The sequence below is a fragment of the Hypanus sabinus genome, chromosome 4 (genome assembly GCF_030144855.1).
Source record: "Hypanus sabinus isolate sHypSab1 chromosome 4, sHypSab1.hap1, whole genome shotgun sequence".
NCBI lineage: Eukaryota > Metazoa > Chordata > Chondrichthyes > Myliobatiformes > Dasyatidae > Hypanus > Hypanus sabinus.
Genome location: NC_082709.1, coordinates 26507747 through 26523245, shown reverse-complemented (window position 1 = coordinate 26523245; position 15499 = coordinate 26507747). Strand labels below are relative to the sequence as shown.

The 15499-nt window shown below is 38.3% G+C and overlaps 1 protein-coding gene across 1 annotated transcript in view; it reads left to right on the top strand.

Moving 5' to 3' along the window:
- dnah9l (dynein, axonemal, heavy polypeptide 9 like) overlaps positions 1–15499 on the top strand; it is a 271859-nt gene that overhangs the window by 2183 nt on the left and 254177 nt on the right. The window contains 5 exon segments of the mRNA XM_059966255.1: positions 942–1129; positions 5109–5298; positions 7155–7254; positions 10154–10365; positions 13251–13484. Coding sequence (XP_059822238.1) covers positions 942–1129; positions 5109–5298; positions 7155–7254; positions 10154–10365; positions 13251–13484 — 924 coding nt within the window.

Sequence of the window (15499 nt, the reverse complement as noted above, 5' to 3'; positions counted from 1 at the left end):
CAACTGGAATGACTTTGGGCTGCGGGAGGAAACTGGAGGAGACCCGCACAGTTGTAGGTAGAACATACAGACTCCACACGGACAGTGGTGGGACCTGACCCCGGGCCGCTGGCATTGTAAAGCATTGCGCTAACCTCTGCGCTACTGCACCATCTCAAATGAGTGAGTGTCCCTAATAAATCCATTCACATTAATCCTACACCCAGTCCCACAAGCCTGCCTGCTCCCAACAGATCCCACCACTCGTCCACACAGCCGCATTGATTTATATTGGCCAATTAACCTACCGACCTGCTTGCCTTTGGGATGGGGAACAAACTGGACTACCTGGGGGAAACCCGTACGTTCACAGGGAGAACATATGGATTCCATAAGCAACACTTCCAGGTTAGGATTAAACGTTGGCTGCTTTGGGTGTGAGGCATTAGCTCCTTGTTGTTTCAGGTTGGTACTTTGTTAGTGGGCCAGACATTCATTGCTGTTGCTGTCTAAAGCTGAGCTGTCGGTTGTCTGAGATAGCTTGACTAAAAGATTGATTACTTTTGTTCTGTAGGGTTACAGCATAACTGCTAGGTATTCTTGCCTTTTTACATAAGAACATAAGAAATTGGAGCAGGAGTAGGCCATCCGGCCCATTGAACCTGCCCCACTGTTCATTAAGATCATGGCTGATTTCTGTAAGCTCAGTTCCATTTTTTGTCTAAAGTTACTTGAGTTGGGTTAGATTTTATCCTTCATAAGTTATCATGTGTTATGTTTACTATTGTGCATTACACCCTGGTTCGAAGAAAAATTGTCTCATTTCTATATCTTGTATGGTTATATACGTTATATTCGTGTATATAGTTAAAACGACAATAAACTTGACTAGATCTGACTTGCCATTGAATTCTAGTTTTTATTTTGATATATTTTCTCTTGCTTTTGTGCATTTCATCCAGGTTCTGGCTCCTATTCTGTCCAATATGAATAATCATTCAGGTTGGCCACAAGCTGTGTCACATGATATCCAAAAACACGTTGAAACTATAAAGGGCAAAATATTTGTTGTCCACGGACAAATGGAAGGAAAAACTATTTTGCCAATGCCTCTGCTTCCTGAAAGTCAAGATGTGGAAAAAGCAAATGAGTATGTTCTTTCGCTGAATTTGTTTTTTTTTTCCTCATAGGTAGTCGTAAACAAATATTGTCTGGTTTTGGAACAAATCTATTCTCGAGATGATACTCCTTCATATCAATTTTGTAGGTTTTCCAAGCTCTTGTGATAGAATTGTTTTCTTAAAATGTATAAGCAGTTTTTAATACATGAAAGAACTTGCAGAAACTTAAAGTACTAACCAGAAATATAATTTCATACTCGATATTCCCAGTCACTTCACACATGAAATGCTCACATGCTGATGATGTGAACTTGATCATGAAAGTCTCCAAGGTTATATCAGCACAATGATCAATTGCCATCTGAGTGATAAAGATTATATCTCAATTCCCCTTTACAGTTGATAATGTTATGATTCACAGTTGAACTCTCCTGATTTGCTTTCCAAACGGATGCACATCTGGTTCTATTGTGTAATTCAAAATTAAGTTTAAAAAAGACATTAATTTGTAATGCCTAATTCATGGGACTGGAGAGGAGAGTGGTGTGCAATTCTCCGGGAATGGTGCTATGACCACTTTTTTTTTAGGTGTACAGGGCTTGTTTCCTTGATTTCGAGGAAGTATAGGCTGACAGATTGAATGGACAATTAATGCTGAGAGATGTGAAGTGTTGCATTTTGAGAGAGAGTGAAATGAGAGAATGTAAGTGTGAGAACATAACTCTAAAATGGATCAAATGACTGGGATCCAGAGGTTCCTTTGTAGTAGCATGGTGGGTTGATAAAAGTGGCTGAAAAGGTAAATGTAGTCACAGGTTTTATTTGTGAGATGTAGATACGTGACGTATAAGAGCAAGGAAATCTTGCTGGACAACAGACGTGAGTAGGGTACGATACCTTCTTCTGGGTATTTCAGAAAAGATGTGATATCTTAGCAGGTGCAGAAAAATGTACTAAATTGATTCCAGGGATGACGGACTCCTATTATAGGCATCGGCTGGAGAAGTTTGAGTTCTTCTCCTTGCAACAGAAGTAATTCAAGGAGATCTGGAAGCATATATAGAACTGTAATAAAGTTGTGTAAATGGAACTGTTCACAATTGTAGAGGTTCCAAGTAAATTTATTATCCAAGTACATAGAGATTACCATATGTAACCATCAGGAGCCTAATGGTTGTATATGTTACATTATAGGAGCCAAGACTCTGTATATCCTGCTTGATGGTAGTGGTGAGAAGAGAGCATAGACAGGGTGGGGGTTTTTGCTACAGCACTCAGTGGTGGGGAGGGCTTTGCCTGTAATGAACTGAGGTACATCCATCACTTTGTTTGCATACCAGGCTGGGAGCAGTTAGGAAACTCTCCACTGTGCATCTATAGAAGTTCGTCAAATTCTTTTGCTGAAATGCCCAATCTATGCAAACTTCTAACTGAGGCGAGGAGCTGTCATGCCTTGGAAGTGACTGCATTTATATGTTGGTCCCAAGACAGATCCTCTGTTAACACCAAGGAATTTAAAGCTACAATCCTCTCTACCTCTGATCCTCTAATGAGGAAATGGACCTCCAGCTTCTTCCCCTTGGAGTCAGTAATCACTTTCAATTTTGCTAACATTATGTGGGAGGATGTTTTTGTGGCACCACTCAAACAGATTTTCAGTATCCTTTCTCCTATGCCAACTCGTCAGCACCTTTGGTTTGTCCAACAGTGGTGTCATCAGCAAGCTTAAATACAGCACTGGGCTGTACTTAGTAACATAATCATAAAGTGAGTAAATCAGGGGCTAAGCACAGAACCTTGTGGTGTAACTGTGCTAGTTGTGATTGTGGAGCAGATGTTGTTGCTAATCTGTACTAATTGGAGAGGAAAGCAAGAATCCAATTGCATAGGGAGGTACCAAGGCTCAGGTCCTGGGGCTGATTGCTGAGTTTCAAGGAGGTGATGGTGTTGAATGCTGAGCTGCAGTCAGTGAAGTTCATGCTGATTCATTGCCCAGGTGTTCACAGTTGGGTGAAGAGCCAGTGAAATGGCATCTGCTGTTGACTTGTTGTAGATCCAGGTCTCTCTTCAGACTGGAGCTGGAATGCTTCATCACCAACCGCTCAAACCACTTCATCACAGTGGATGCAAGTTTGACTGCACAACAGTCACTGAGGCAGGTTACCATGTTCTTGGGCACCAGAATGATTGAAGCCTGCTTGAAGCAGGTGGGTATCTCAGACTACTGAAGCAAGAGGTTGAATATGTCGGTAAAACATTCCAGCCAGTTAATTAGCAGAGGTCTTCAGGTTCAAGAACAAGGTGAAAGGCGAAGAAGTCAAAGTGACACTTTGAAATTTTTTGAAGCAGCAATTAGTATTGAATGCACTGCTACGGATAGAGGGTGATGAGTTGTAGATTCAATAGTAACATATAAAGGGAACTTTTTCAAGGCCACAGGGAGTGGGCAGGTGAGAACTGGAATGCTTTTGCATAGAACTAGTGTTTGATGTGTCATTTCCATTCTCCGTTTATAAATACTACTGTCTTTGCTTCTTTGTTATTCACATCTACTCTTGTTTTTACATGAAACAATTTTTATATTCCTCAGGAGAATGTTGAAATAATTCAATCCTCTGCCACTAGGATAAGCTGCTTTCAATTTATTTCTGTTAAATTTCTCAGATGGAGCTGCATCAGATTTTCTGTGGAATTTTTATTGGTGATCAGTGAAGTTCCAGGTTGACTAGGAAGAATGTGGGGTGATGGTGTAGGTGCTTGAAGCAACTTGGGTATTTCTAGATAGGTTGGCAATTGGCAGAATACTGAAAGAAATGGTGGATAGGGAAGCAACAAAATTGACATCAAGATGAGAGCAACAGAAGAACATCTTTTAAAATTAATTTAAAAAGACATGAAAACTGGAAAGAGAAAATCCATTCGATTCTCTGAACAAGGAAAGGAAATCTGTATCCTTGTTGAGTGACTTTCTGACTGAGGTTCAGGACAATGTAATTGACTCTTAGCTGCCCTTTGAAGTGGCCTAGCTGACTACTCTCCACCATCTTCAAGAGCGATCAAGACTGGGCAACAAATACGGGCTTTGGTATACGTCCTATAGATGAATCTGAGTGTGGAGTAACTTCAAGAAAATCTATGGAAATCTTTAGCTAAGAAAATTAGCCGTAGTTCTGCCTTGTGCAATTCTAGGAAACGGTATTATAAACCTTCACACCAACATTTCCAAATTTAAATTGTATGTATTACATATCGTATATATATCGTTATATATTGTAAGTATTACACTTGTAAAGATTTTCATGGGTTTCTAGATCTCTAATCCAAATGTTCAGAATCAGGTTTATTATTATTGACGAGTGTCATGATATTTGCTGTGTTTTGCTTTAGCGGTACAGTGCAATATATAAAAATACTATGTTAAGGTACAAAATATATAAGAGTAGAACAAAAAGAGCAAAATAGTGAGGTAGGGTTCATGGACAATTTAAAAATCCTGATGGCAGAGGGGAAGAATCTATTCATAAAATATTTTGTGTCTTCTGTTTCCTGTACTTGACAGTAGCAATGAGAACAGGGCAAGTACTGGGTGATGTGGGGGGGTCCTTTATGATGGATGCTGACTTTTTGAGGCTTTGTCTTTTGAAGATGCCCTTGATGCTGTGGAGATGAGTGCCCATGATGGACTTGCTGGCTGGGTTTACAACCCTCCAGCTTCTTCTGATCCTGCAGAGTAGCAGCATCATTGTCTGAAAATACCCAAAATTTAAATTTGTAACACTCTTCCAACAAAGTCAGTTATTAATCAAATATTTTTGTTTATTTATATTCAAAGTATTAATTTACTTGTAAAGCATGATGTTTAAAGAGTGCATATAATCCAAGTTTAATACATAATCTACTAATAAATTTGGACTGGAACCTCCTATTGTACATAAATAGTTGTAGTTGAAATAAGCTGGCTAGGTGATCCCAAATGATCTAACTTATTGAGTGACTCTGTTTGTGTAGCCTTCCACAAGTGGACAGATCAATACTTCATTCTGTTGAATCTATGGTGATACAGTGGGCACATCAGGTAATGGATGTCATCAAGCAAGATTCTGCTCAAGTCTTGTTTGAAGAATTTAATCCCATACCAAGTGCAGAAATTTACTTCTGGATTTCAAGGAAAGGAAACTTGCTTGGAATATATAGGCAGGTTGGTATGTTAACTCTGCGTATTCAGTGCTTTTTTTGGTAGCATGTGACTGCTGCTATCATATAAAACATAGCACTAATGTAAAATGTTTTCCCTTATGGGTTTTAGAAAAAAGTTTCAGCATTTTGAATGTAGTTTGTAAAAGTAACTGATGTATGTAACATGTACTGAGTGAATTATTGAATATGTAATCTCGAAGCTTGGTCTCACTATTGAAAGATCCAAGTTCAAATCCACTAAACTGAAGTTTAAACTGATTATTAAGAACAAAAAGCTCAGTCTGCAATGACAATCGCAAAATTACCAGATTGCAATTTATAAACCTGTCTTTCACTCACCTTCAAGGGATGTACTCACCATCTTCAACTGCTCTGACCCAACTGTCACAGTCCTCTCAAAACAGCCCAATAAGCCACAATAGGCATAGTGAGGGAAGGACAATAAATATTGACTTTATCAATCATGTCCACACTACCACAAATGAACTAAAAAGAACTCTTAATTGGCCTAAAGGCATGTAGATATGTCAGGAGGAAGATGTATCTTATTTTGAAGCTGTTCTGTTATTCTGTAAAATGATGAAAAATGAATTGGAAAAATGTCCAGGCCATCCAGTATTGTTTGATTTGTTTGGTGTTAAAGAATCTATCAGTCTCAGACTTGAACATGTTTATAAATTGAGTATCTGCAAAGATTTTTGCAGGAGAGAATTCTGCATTATATGAACCTCAATGAAGGCACTTCCCTTGATTTCAGCTTTAGTTTTCCCAAAAACTAGCCTAACCAGGATTTTATGTCTAACCAGTGGAAAAAGTGCAAAACCTCTCAAAATCTACCCTGTTATGGTTAAAGAGCATTTTAAATTACACCCTTTGGATCTCCAGGAACAGCTCATTCTGCTCAAAGAATAGTATTTTCTCACTAATGGATATTAATCTTCTGAAACTTTGTTTTGTTCCAACAATAACAGGCACTGAGACCAAAGCTATATATTACTCAATTTCTGATCTCATTAGTATATAATCTCAACACTTCCTTGCAGTAAAGACTGACTTGCCATATACAGTTCCTTGTTTATTAATTAATGTACCTGTATATTGTTTTGAAATCTATGTCCAGGCATCTCCCAGTACCTTGCTAATATTTACTCAACTATTACCTCAGTTATTTTCACTCCCCCCTCCCCCATACTTCTTGAAGTGGTAAGTTTGCACTGCATAATTTTTGTCCTATCTTTGTCCCGTCATGTCAATCATTTAACTTTGTCCCTTTTGTTGTCCTTACTATAACTCAAATACCTTAATATCACCAGGGAATCTAGAAATACTAAACTGTGTTTCTTCGTCAATGTTCTTGTTGTTGGTTGATGTCTCTAGGATCCCAATACTATCACAGAAATGAACCATTTATGTTTGCCATGGTTTCTTGTTAAAGAACTCTGATATTGGCAATGATTTTGTTTCCCCTTTTATTTGCAAATAGTAGTTGAGTAGTTTCCAGCTACCTCATATAGCAGGTAAACTCAGATGTAGTATTCACCAGGAGATTTCACTTGGGATTCACTTGGGAGATTTATGCAACTTTGCTGTATGACCAGTATCCATGACTCTAGCATGATAATATTCTCAGTAAATTGATTTACAATTTGTGCACTTGTGCTTGCATAACTAGAACCACTAACCTTGTTGGCAAATGCATAAGGAAATGCTGGCATTGCGTGGTGCCAATAATTTTACTCAAAATTTGGTCTCTGTGTATCTGTACTTTAAGGTAAGAGGTATTATGTAATCATTTCAGATCAGAAAGAATTGTTTCGCTATATAATTTTAATAATAACTCTACAATTGCTTCCAAAGCTCCAGCATCCCAAGGTTCGCAAAATAGCTGATATACTGAAAATGACAGAAAGCAGCTACTACTCTACATTCAAAAGCATTATCTTGAAATTAAGAGAAGGTAATTTGCTGCCATAACATTTCAATATGTAATGTATATATTGTTGTAAGATAAAATCACCAGGCACTTGGATGTATTAAAACAAAAAGTTTTCTGATTTTTATGCAAACACTTAACTTTATTTTAGCTTTTTTGAAACAAATGCAAGTGATGAATCTAAAGTAACTTTTAGATCTATTGGCACTGTTTCTTAATGCAGTATGTGTAAAGTATTGAGGATAACTTCAATCGCTATTGAGAGAATACAGCTGAAAGGTTAGACGTTGAGATTTGGACAGATGCCTGGCGATGGCAATATTAGTAAATTGATGAACTACGGCAAATTATCGATTTTCTTGTGCCCAGACTATTCCTGAACAGGAGTGCAAAATGAACTTGCTTGTTGCTACTGGAAACTTAAAAGCAAAATTTTGGAAATACTCAGCAGTCGAAAGAGTTGCTGATTTTAAAAAATGATCTGAAATATTAACCCAGTTTCTCTCCTCAGATCCAAGTACCATATTTCCTGTGTGATATTTATTCCCAAGAAATATCTTTGTTAGATGACCGTGTCTACTTTCAGGATGTCAATTAAATTATTTGTTTTTCTCCACCCCCCCCCCCAAACAAAACTCAAATATCTGTATCTCCTGATATCTAATCGTAAATTTGATAATTTTTTTCTAATTTAGCCCAGACAGAAATGTAAGTTATCTGATACTGTCTAATAGTATTTAATTTGTTATATATGTTCAGCATTTTGCCACATGCTGTAGTGATTTGCATTGTAAGATTGCATTGTATTGTAGGTGGCGTTCTGGATAATGAAGTAGGTTTTCAAAGCTTGCAGAGAGATTTAGGTCAGTTTAGAAGAGTGGGCTGAAAGATGGCAGATGGAGTTTAATGCTGATAAGTGTGAGATGCTACATTTTGATAGGAATAATCCAAATAGGGCATACATGGTAAATGGTGGGGCATTGAGGAATGCAGTAGAACAGAGTGATCTAGGAATAATGGTGCATAGTTCCCTGAAGGTGGAATCTCATGTGGATAGGGTGGTGAAGAAAGCTTTTGGTATGCTGCCTTTTATAAATCAGAGCATTGAGTATAGGAGTTGGGATGTAATGTTAAAGTTGTACAAGGCATTGGTAAGGCTGAATTTGGAGTATTGTGTACAGTTCTGGTCACTGAATTATAGGAAAGATGTCAACAAAATAGAGAGTACAGAGGAGATTTACTAGAGTGTTACCTGGGTTTCAGCACCTAAGTTACAGAGAAAGGTTGAACAAGTTAGGTCTTTATTCTTTGGAGCATAGAAGGTTGAGGGGGGACTTGATAGAGGTATTTAAAATGATGAGGGGGATAGATAGAGTTGACATTGATAGGCTGTTTCCATTGAGAGTAGGGGAGATTCTAACGAAAGTTGAGAGGGGGCAAAAGTTTAGGGGTAACGTGAGGGGGAATTTCTTTACTCAGAATGGTAGAAGTGGTAGAGGCAGATTCGATATTGTCACTTAAAGTAAAATTGGATAGGTATATGGACAGGAAAGGAATGGAGGGTTATGGGCTGAGTGCGGGTCAGTGGGACTAGGTGAGAGTAAGCGTTCGGTACGGACTAGAAGAGCTGAGATGGCCTGTTTCCGTGCTGTAATTGTTATATGGTTATATAAGAATATTATTCATGGGGTTGTTTGATTGCCTACTTTTCATAATCACCCCTCTGGGCAAGGCCAACAAAATGAAATAATCCCTAGAAAAATAGATACAAAATTCTGTAATCATTATTAGCAAATTACATGTTAATTGGGATTTGCATTTTTTTTAAAGTGTGGTGTTTTGAAGTTTTTAAAACATTTATGTAAATCCTTTGGATTTCTTTAATAAGTTTCCACCACCCTAAAAAAAAATATAACTTTTCCATGTTGCTCAAGATTCACTTTACAATTTGTGAGTTTTGTTTGTTTTGCTCTTACACTGGTATGAAATGGTAATAAAAATAACTGGGGGGTTGTTTTGGCTATCCTACAGGTGGAAGACATTTGCAAGTGTCCAATACAGCACACAGTAATTTTACCAAAATCAGATTTAATATCACTGTGTAATATCGCTGTGTAATGTTCTGTGGCAGCAGTACGTTGCAATACAAATTTTTTTTTCAAAAAACTATGAAATGCAATAATGTGTGTATATTGCATTTTATAGTTTATAGTTTTATATGCACACTCCTTATAGCTTTATAAAAATTAGTACAGATACAAAGTGGGGAGCAAAAAGGGGTTTTGTAAATGGGTTAATTCAGAAATCTGATGGCAGAATGAAAGAAGCTGTTCCTAAAACGTTAAGTGTGTCTCTTCAGGCTCCTGTACCACCACCATGATGGTAACAATGAGAAGAGAGCACATCCTGGGTGATGGAGCTCCTTAATGATGTGCTGCCTTTTTGACACATAGCCTTTTGAAGATGTCCTGGCAGCTGGGGAGACTAGTGCCCGTGCTGAGGTTGCAACTTTCTGCAGCTTTTACTGATCCTGTGCAGTGCCCTCCCCTCCATACCAGATAGTGATGTAACAGAATGCTCTCCATGGTACATCTACAGAAATTTGTGAGAGTCTTTGGTGACATAGCAAGCGTCCTCAAACTCCTAATGAAATGTAGCCACTATCATGCCTTCGTTATTGGGTGAATATGTTGGGCCCATGATAGATCTTTTCAGGTGTTGCCATCCAGGAACGTCTCGCCCTTTCCACTGCTGATCCCTCAATGCAGACTGGTGTGTTCGCTTGACTTCCCTTCCTGAAGTCCACAATCAATTCCATTAACTTTTATCACAAGTTTCACATGTTATGTTTATGTCCTCTAAATGTTTTCTTAGAGATGTTAGTCAATCACCAAGATGACCATTAGTCCTCAAATGTTTGCAGCTGTCTCAGAGGCGCAGGACATTGAATTGCATCTTCGACCTTTGAAACATCACCTTTCCCAACTGGAAGAGTCAAACTTCCCAGACATTGAGCGACTTATCGCTCCGCTTTTCCACACTATCTGCTTAATATGGAGCCACTCCAGATATTATTGTTTCCCACCAAGAATTATTGTCTTGCTGCAAGAATTCTGCAATTTAATCATCAACCAGGTAAGAATATAATGCAAGTGAGAGTATCTGGTCCTTAGTAGATCCTTACTTACTAGCTTAGAAAATTTACAACTTGGGAGAATTTGTGACTATGTTATATTTCCTATGCAGTTCCCATTGTGGCAACAGATTATGAATAGCTCTTCTGATAAGAGTGGAGAAAGTTTCCAGACTACCTTTAATGAAAATAATGTTTCTACAAAATACTACAATATTAATGAGCAATGATAACTGCTTTTTAAAAAAAACTCTGACATCTTGCTGTTTTGTTTTAAAACTTGGAACATCTCACTGTGCTTCAACAGGTAGCTAGTCATCTTGGGTTTGTTTAAAACTTCCTTGTCACCACTGTTATGTTTTGTAACTCCAAAACATAAAACTAATTGGAATGGAGTCCAGAATGCAAGCCTGACTTTGTTTTTCCTTTAAGTGAGGCGAACACATATGACATGGTAGTGTAATGATATATGCCATTTACGTACTGTTACATATAAACCCCAATGCATTATGTAAACGAGTACAGGTCCTGAGCCATCAAACACTCCTTTTATGCCAACCTCTTCATTGCTGAGATCATTCTTTGCCCTTGACACTCTCCAATGCCCACACATCTTTTAGATAAGGGGCCCAAAACTGCCCACAATACTCCAAATGCAGTCTGACCAATGCCTTATGAAGCCTCAGCGTTACATCCTTCCTTTTGTATTCTCGTCCTCTTGAAGTGAATGCCAGCATTGCATTTGCCTTCCTTATCACCGAGTCATCCTGCAAGTTGACCTTTAGGAAACCCTGCACAAGGACTCCCAAGTCCCTATGCACGTCTGGTTTTTGAATTTTCTCCCCATTTTGAATATAGTCCATGCCTTTATTCCTTTTCCAAAGCACATGACCATAAACTTCCCTACAGTATATTCCATCTGCCATTTCTTTGCTCATTCTCTCAATCTAAGTCTTTCTTTACCACCTGTCCAAAAGTATTTTAAGCATTGTTATTGTGCCTACTTCTTCAGCTTTCTTAGTTTGTTCAATATATCTGTGAATAAAGTTACTCCTTTGGTCCCTTTTAAATATTTCCCATCTGCTGTATAGTTGCAGACTACCTTACCTGGGGAAAGGAATGCTCTCTATGCCCCTCATGAATCGACATACCTTGTTAACATAGCATGTTAACACCTCCTTAATGTAACTATATACATAACTAAAAAAGTTACTTAAAATGTGTAATAAAAATTTTGGCTTTTCCAATGTTCAAGAGTGACATGTTTTTTGGTTAGGCCCAAATTTAAATACAAGTTGTTAGAATGGCATACATTTCATATTTGCAGTGAACCACATTCGGTAGAGCAGGTAAGACCAGATATTGGGACAGGATTGTGCCATTTGGCACATTGAGCTGGCACTACCAAACACATGCGATAGTACTCTGGTAGCTAAAAGGATAAGAAATCTGACTAAAAACATCACTAAAAATACCTTTTCTGAGGTAAATTGCGCTAAATTATCACTGCAAGCAGTGAAGGAGCGAGCAATGGTGAGGTGAGTTTGGTGGTGAGCTGAGATAGTTGCAGTGTTGTTGCAGGTGGAGATCTGATGCTCGTACAACTAACCCAGGTGCAAGGTGTGGTCACTCTGGTCATCAAGAGAACCTGGGGCCTGGGCAGAGGAGATTCGATGCTCGTATAACTGGCCCAGGTGCAAGGTTGGATTGCTTTGGGCCTCGAGCTGATTTGAAGGGCCTGAGGGTGGCGACAGGGCCAGGAGCGAGTCGCTGGGCAGTGTGGTCTAGGCCCTAAGGCCTTCACAGTAGCTGAGTCCCAGTGTGAAGTACAATACACTGCTAAGACATTTTAAACACCAGCCCAGATAGGAGGCGAGAGCCGATTTCACTCTCTCCATGATGGTCACATCTCTCTTCTGGGCACCGGAGCCTTTTGCTGTCTGTAGTTTGTTCAATTTAAACTCCAGCCCAAATAGACTGAACAGACAGGGTGTCAGGATCCAGTGTGAGAGCTGATTTTGTAGGTTCTCTGCAATGGTCACTCCTCTCTTCATGACACTGAGGCTATAGAGACTACTTTGGCTGCTGTGCCCACTAACACGAGGGACTGACAAGTGAGGCTTTGGGCCTACTCTGGGCTGCTCTAGGGTTCAGATCTGAGGACTCAGTTGTGGTTTGGAATGCTGTTGTTTGCATGATCTGTGTTTTCTTTCTCTTGCACATTGTGTTCTTTAGTTTTTATTATTTTTTAAATTGGGTTCTTTTTGGATTCTAGCTTTGTGGTTCCTGTGAGTAAGCAGATCTTTTGGTTGTATAATGTAACAATTTTTCATAATAAATTAATCCTGAAAGGCTATTTGGTTATTAAAACAATGATGAGTTGTAAATACCAGTGTTTCTATGAAGGAAGGTGTTGAATTTCAGTAGAACACGTGCCCGCAGCACATTGTGTTGGTTGTTAATGCAAATGACTTGATTCACTGTATTTTTTTTTATCTACATGTGATAAATAAAAGAATCTGAATTTGAAATGTTTTCACAGTATAAATATTGTAAGCTGTGCAATATGGACACAGTTGATCTTTAATAATATTCCTACTGTATTCTATATACCTTTATGAATTTGTTAATATTTGATAAAATCTAAGTATTTTAAAGCAATTTACAGCTTTTTTTAACTGCAAATTATGTTTCAGGACATTCTTGAACATGTCCTGTGACCGATCTTTTTTCATGAATTAGAATGTGTAATTTTTGAACTTATTCTACAAAACGTTTTTCCTTAAGCAGCTGAGTTTAAAAAAAAATTAAATGGTCATTAAAAAAATTTGATATTTTGACAATAACAGAATTTCAGCTGAGAAGCTCTGTCTTGTTTTTTCAATAGGCTTCGAACTATCTTGTTCCAGAAGAGATTTTTAAAGTTGAGATAGAAGAGGCACTGGAGAAGGTGCAAGTTGCCATACGTATATTGAAAACCTTCAAGAATAGCTTTCATGAACACAGATTAAAGATTTCCTGGTATTATAATAGCACAATAGAAGTGAAGCACTGGGACTTTCCATCACAAATGGTGTTTGCTCATTTTGATAAGTTTCTTGACAGATTGTTAAAAACTGAGGTGAGTAAACTTTGTTATATATGTATAGGCAAAAGTAATGTCTTTTAAGAGTATTCGACTCCTAACCCTTTGTTCACATAAATGAGTATTACAACTGGGGATTTTGATCAATTTGTGAATCACATGCTCCTTTTCTCCAAAAAAAAACAGGGGAAATTGTAAAGCATGAAAAACTAAAAATTCAAGAAGTTGAAATGTCAGCAATTCAAAAGTATTCACATCCCCCCTTTGCTCAGTGCTTAGGTTGACCACCTCATTCAGCTATTACAGTCAATAGTCTTTTTGAGTGTATCTCTGTTTGCTTTGCACAATAAGATGGAGAAGATTTGTCTATTTTCCCTTACAAATTCGCTCAAGCTGTGCCAGGTTAGTTGGGGAGTGGCGCTGGGTGGTATTCTTGAGGTCCTGCCAGAGATGTTCGATCGGGTAAGGTCAGGACTGACCGGATCACTCAAGGACATCCATTTTCTTCATTTTCAAGCCACTCCATGGTTGCTCTGGCAGTGTGCTTTGGGTTGTTGTCCTGCTGCAAGAAGAGCTTCTATCCCAGAGGTAGAGGCGAGCATGAATTTTTATTCAGGATCTCTGTATTTAGCAGCATTCATCTTCTCATTAGATCTACCTGAGTAGATTTCCAGTCTCTGCTACTGAAAATCATCCCCATAGCATAATGCCACCTCCACCATATTTTACGATAGGGATAGTGTTACCTAGCTGATGCACAGTTTTAGATTTGTGCCACACGTACCACTTAGTGTTGAGGTCAAAGAGTTCCACTTTAGTCCCATCTGACCTTCTTTCACATCTTTACAGCAGTTTCTAAGTGACATTTTGCAAAGTCTTTACAGGCAAGCATATGCTTTCTATTTAGCCAGGGCTTCCTTGCCACCCTTTCATAAATACCCTTTTTATGCGAGGCCTTAGAGATTCTGGAGCCATGAACATCTCCATTTGCAGCCGCTGACTTCTGCAGCTCATTCTAAGTGACTGTTGGCATCTCAGAAGCCTCTTACAAATGCCAGTCTTTGGTGATTAAATTTAGAGGGCTGGACTGACCAAGGTAGTACGACTGTGGTTTCATATTTTTTCCACTTTCTCATGATGGACTGTACAGAGCTCCAAGGTACGTATGTTCAGTGCCTTTGAGATGCTGGTACCCTTCCCCAGATCTGTGCTTCTCTATTATCAATTCCCTGACTTGACTTGTCTTCATTTTGGTTTGGTCTGTTGGAAATCTACCTTACTGTTGGACCTTACAGAGAGAGGGGATATTTATTATGAATTCAACAAAAGCAGGTGATCCTCCAATTTTCTACTTCAACAAATTGGGTGAGTTGGTAAGGTAATATGTAGTATTGCACCCGAGGAAAGTTAGTGCAGTAATTACAGGGGTATGAATACTTCATTGGCCGCACAATTTTGGTTTTTGATCTTGAGTAAATTTGTTGGCAGCTTTTGCAGTTTTTGTTTCAATTTGACATAATGCACAATGTTGATTAGCACAAAAATCCTACTTCAATATATTTTAAATTTAGAAAATGTGACAGTAAAATGTGAAAATAGTTGTGGGGGCTGAATACTTTCAGAGCACATTGCATATTAATTGCACACAAGTATTTTACTGTATCTTGGTATTACTGTATAAAGATTCCAATTGTTACTCTCTGCTTATTTGTAAAAATGAGAGATAAATGTGGCTTTAGTAATAGATATCTAGGGTACAAAAGAGTGCAAACATTAAAAGAGGTAATCCTCAATCAAGATATTAATGTCAGCTCTTGACACCACGTTGAGAAAAATGAAAAAGCCTTGGAGGTATACGAGATTAAGATTGTGATTAAGATTGAGAGATATTTGTGTCAAGGGACAACAGTTGCTTGGACTGCTATGGAAGGGAGGAAGTTAGAGCAATTTAAAATCAGAAAGATAGTTGTGTAGAATCTAATAGTTACAATTAGCCTTGGGGTCGGCAAACTGAATTAATGGTGATTCCCAAAGGAATAGGAAATGATATA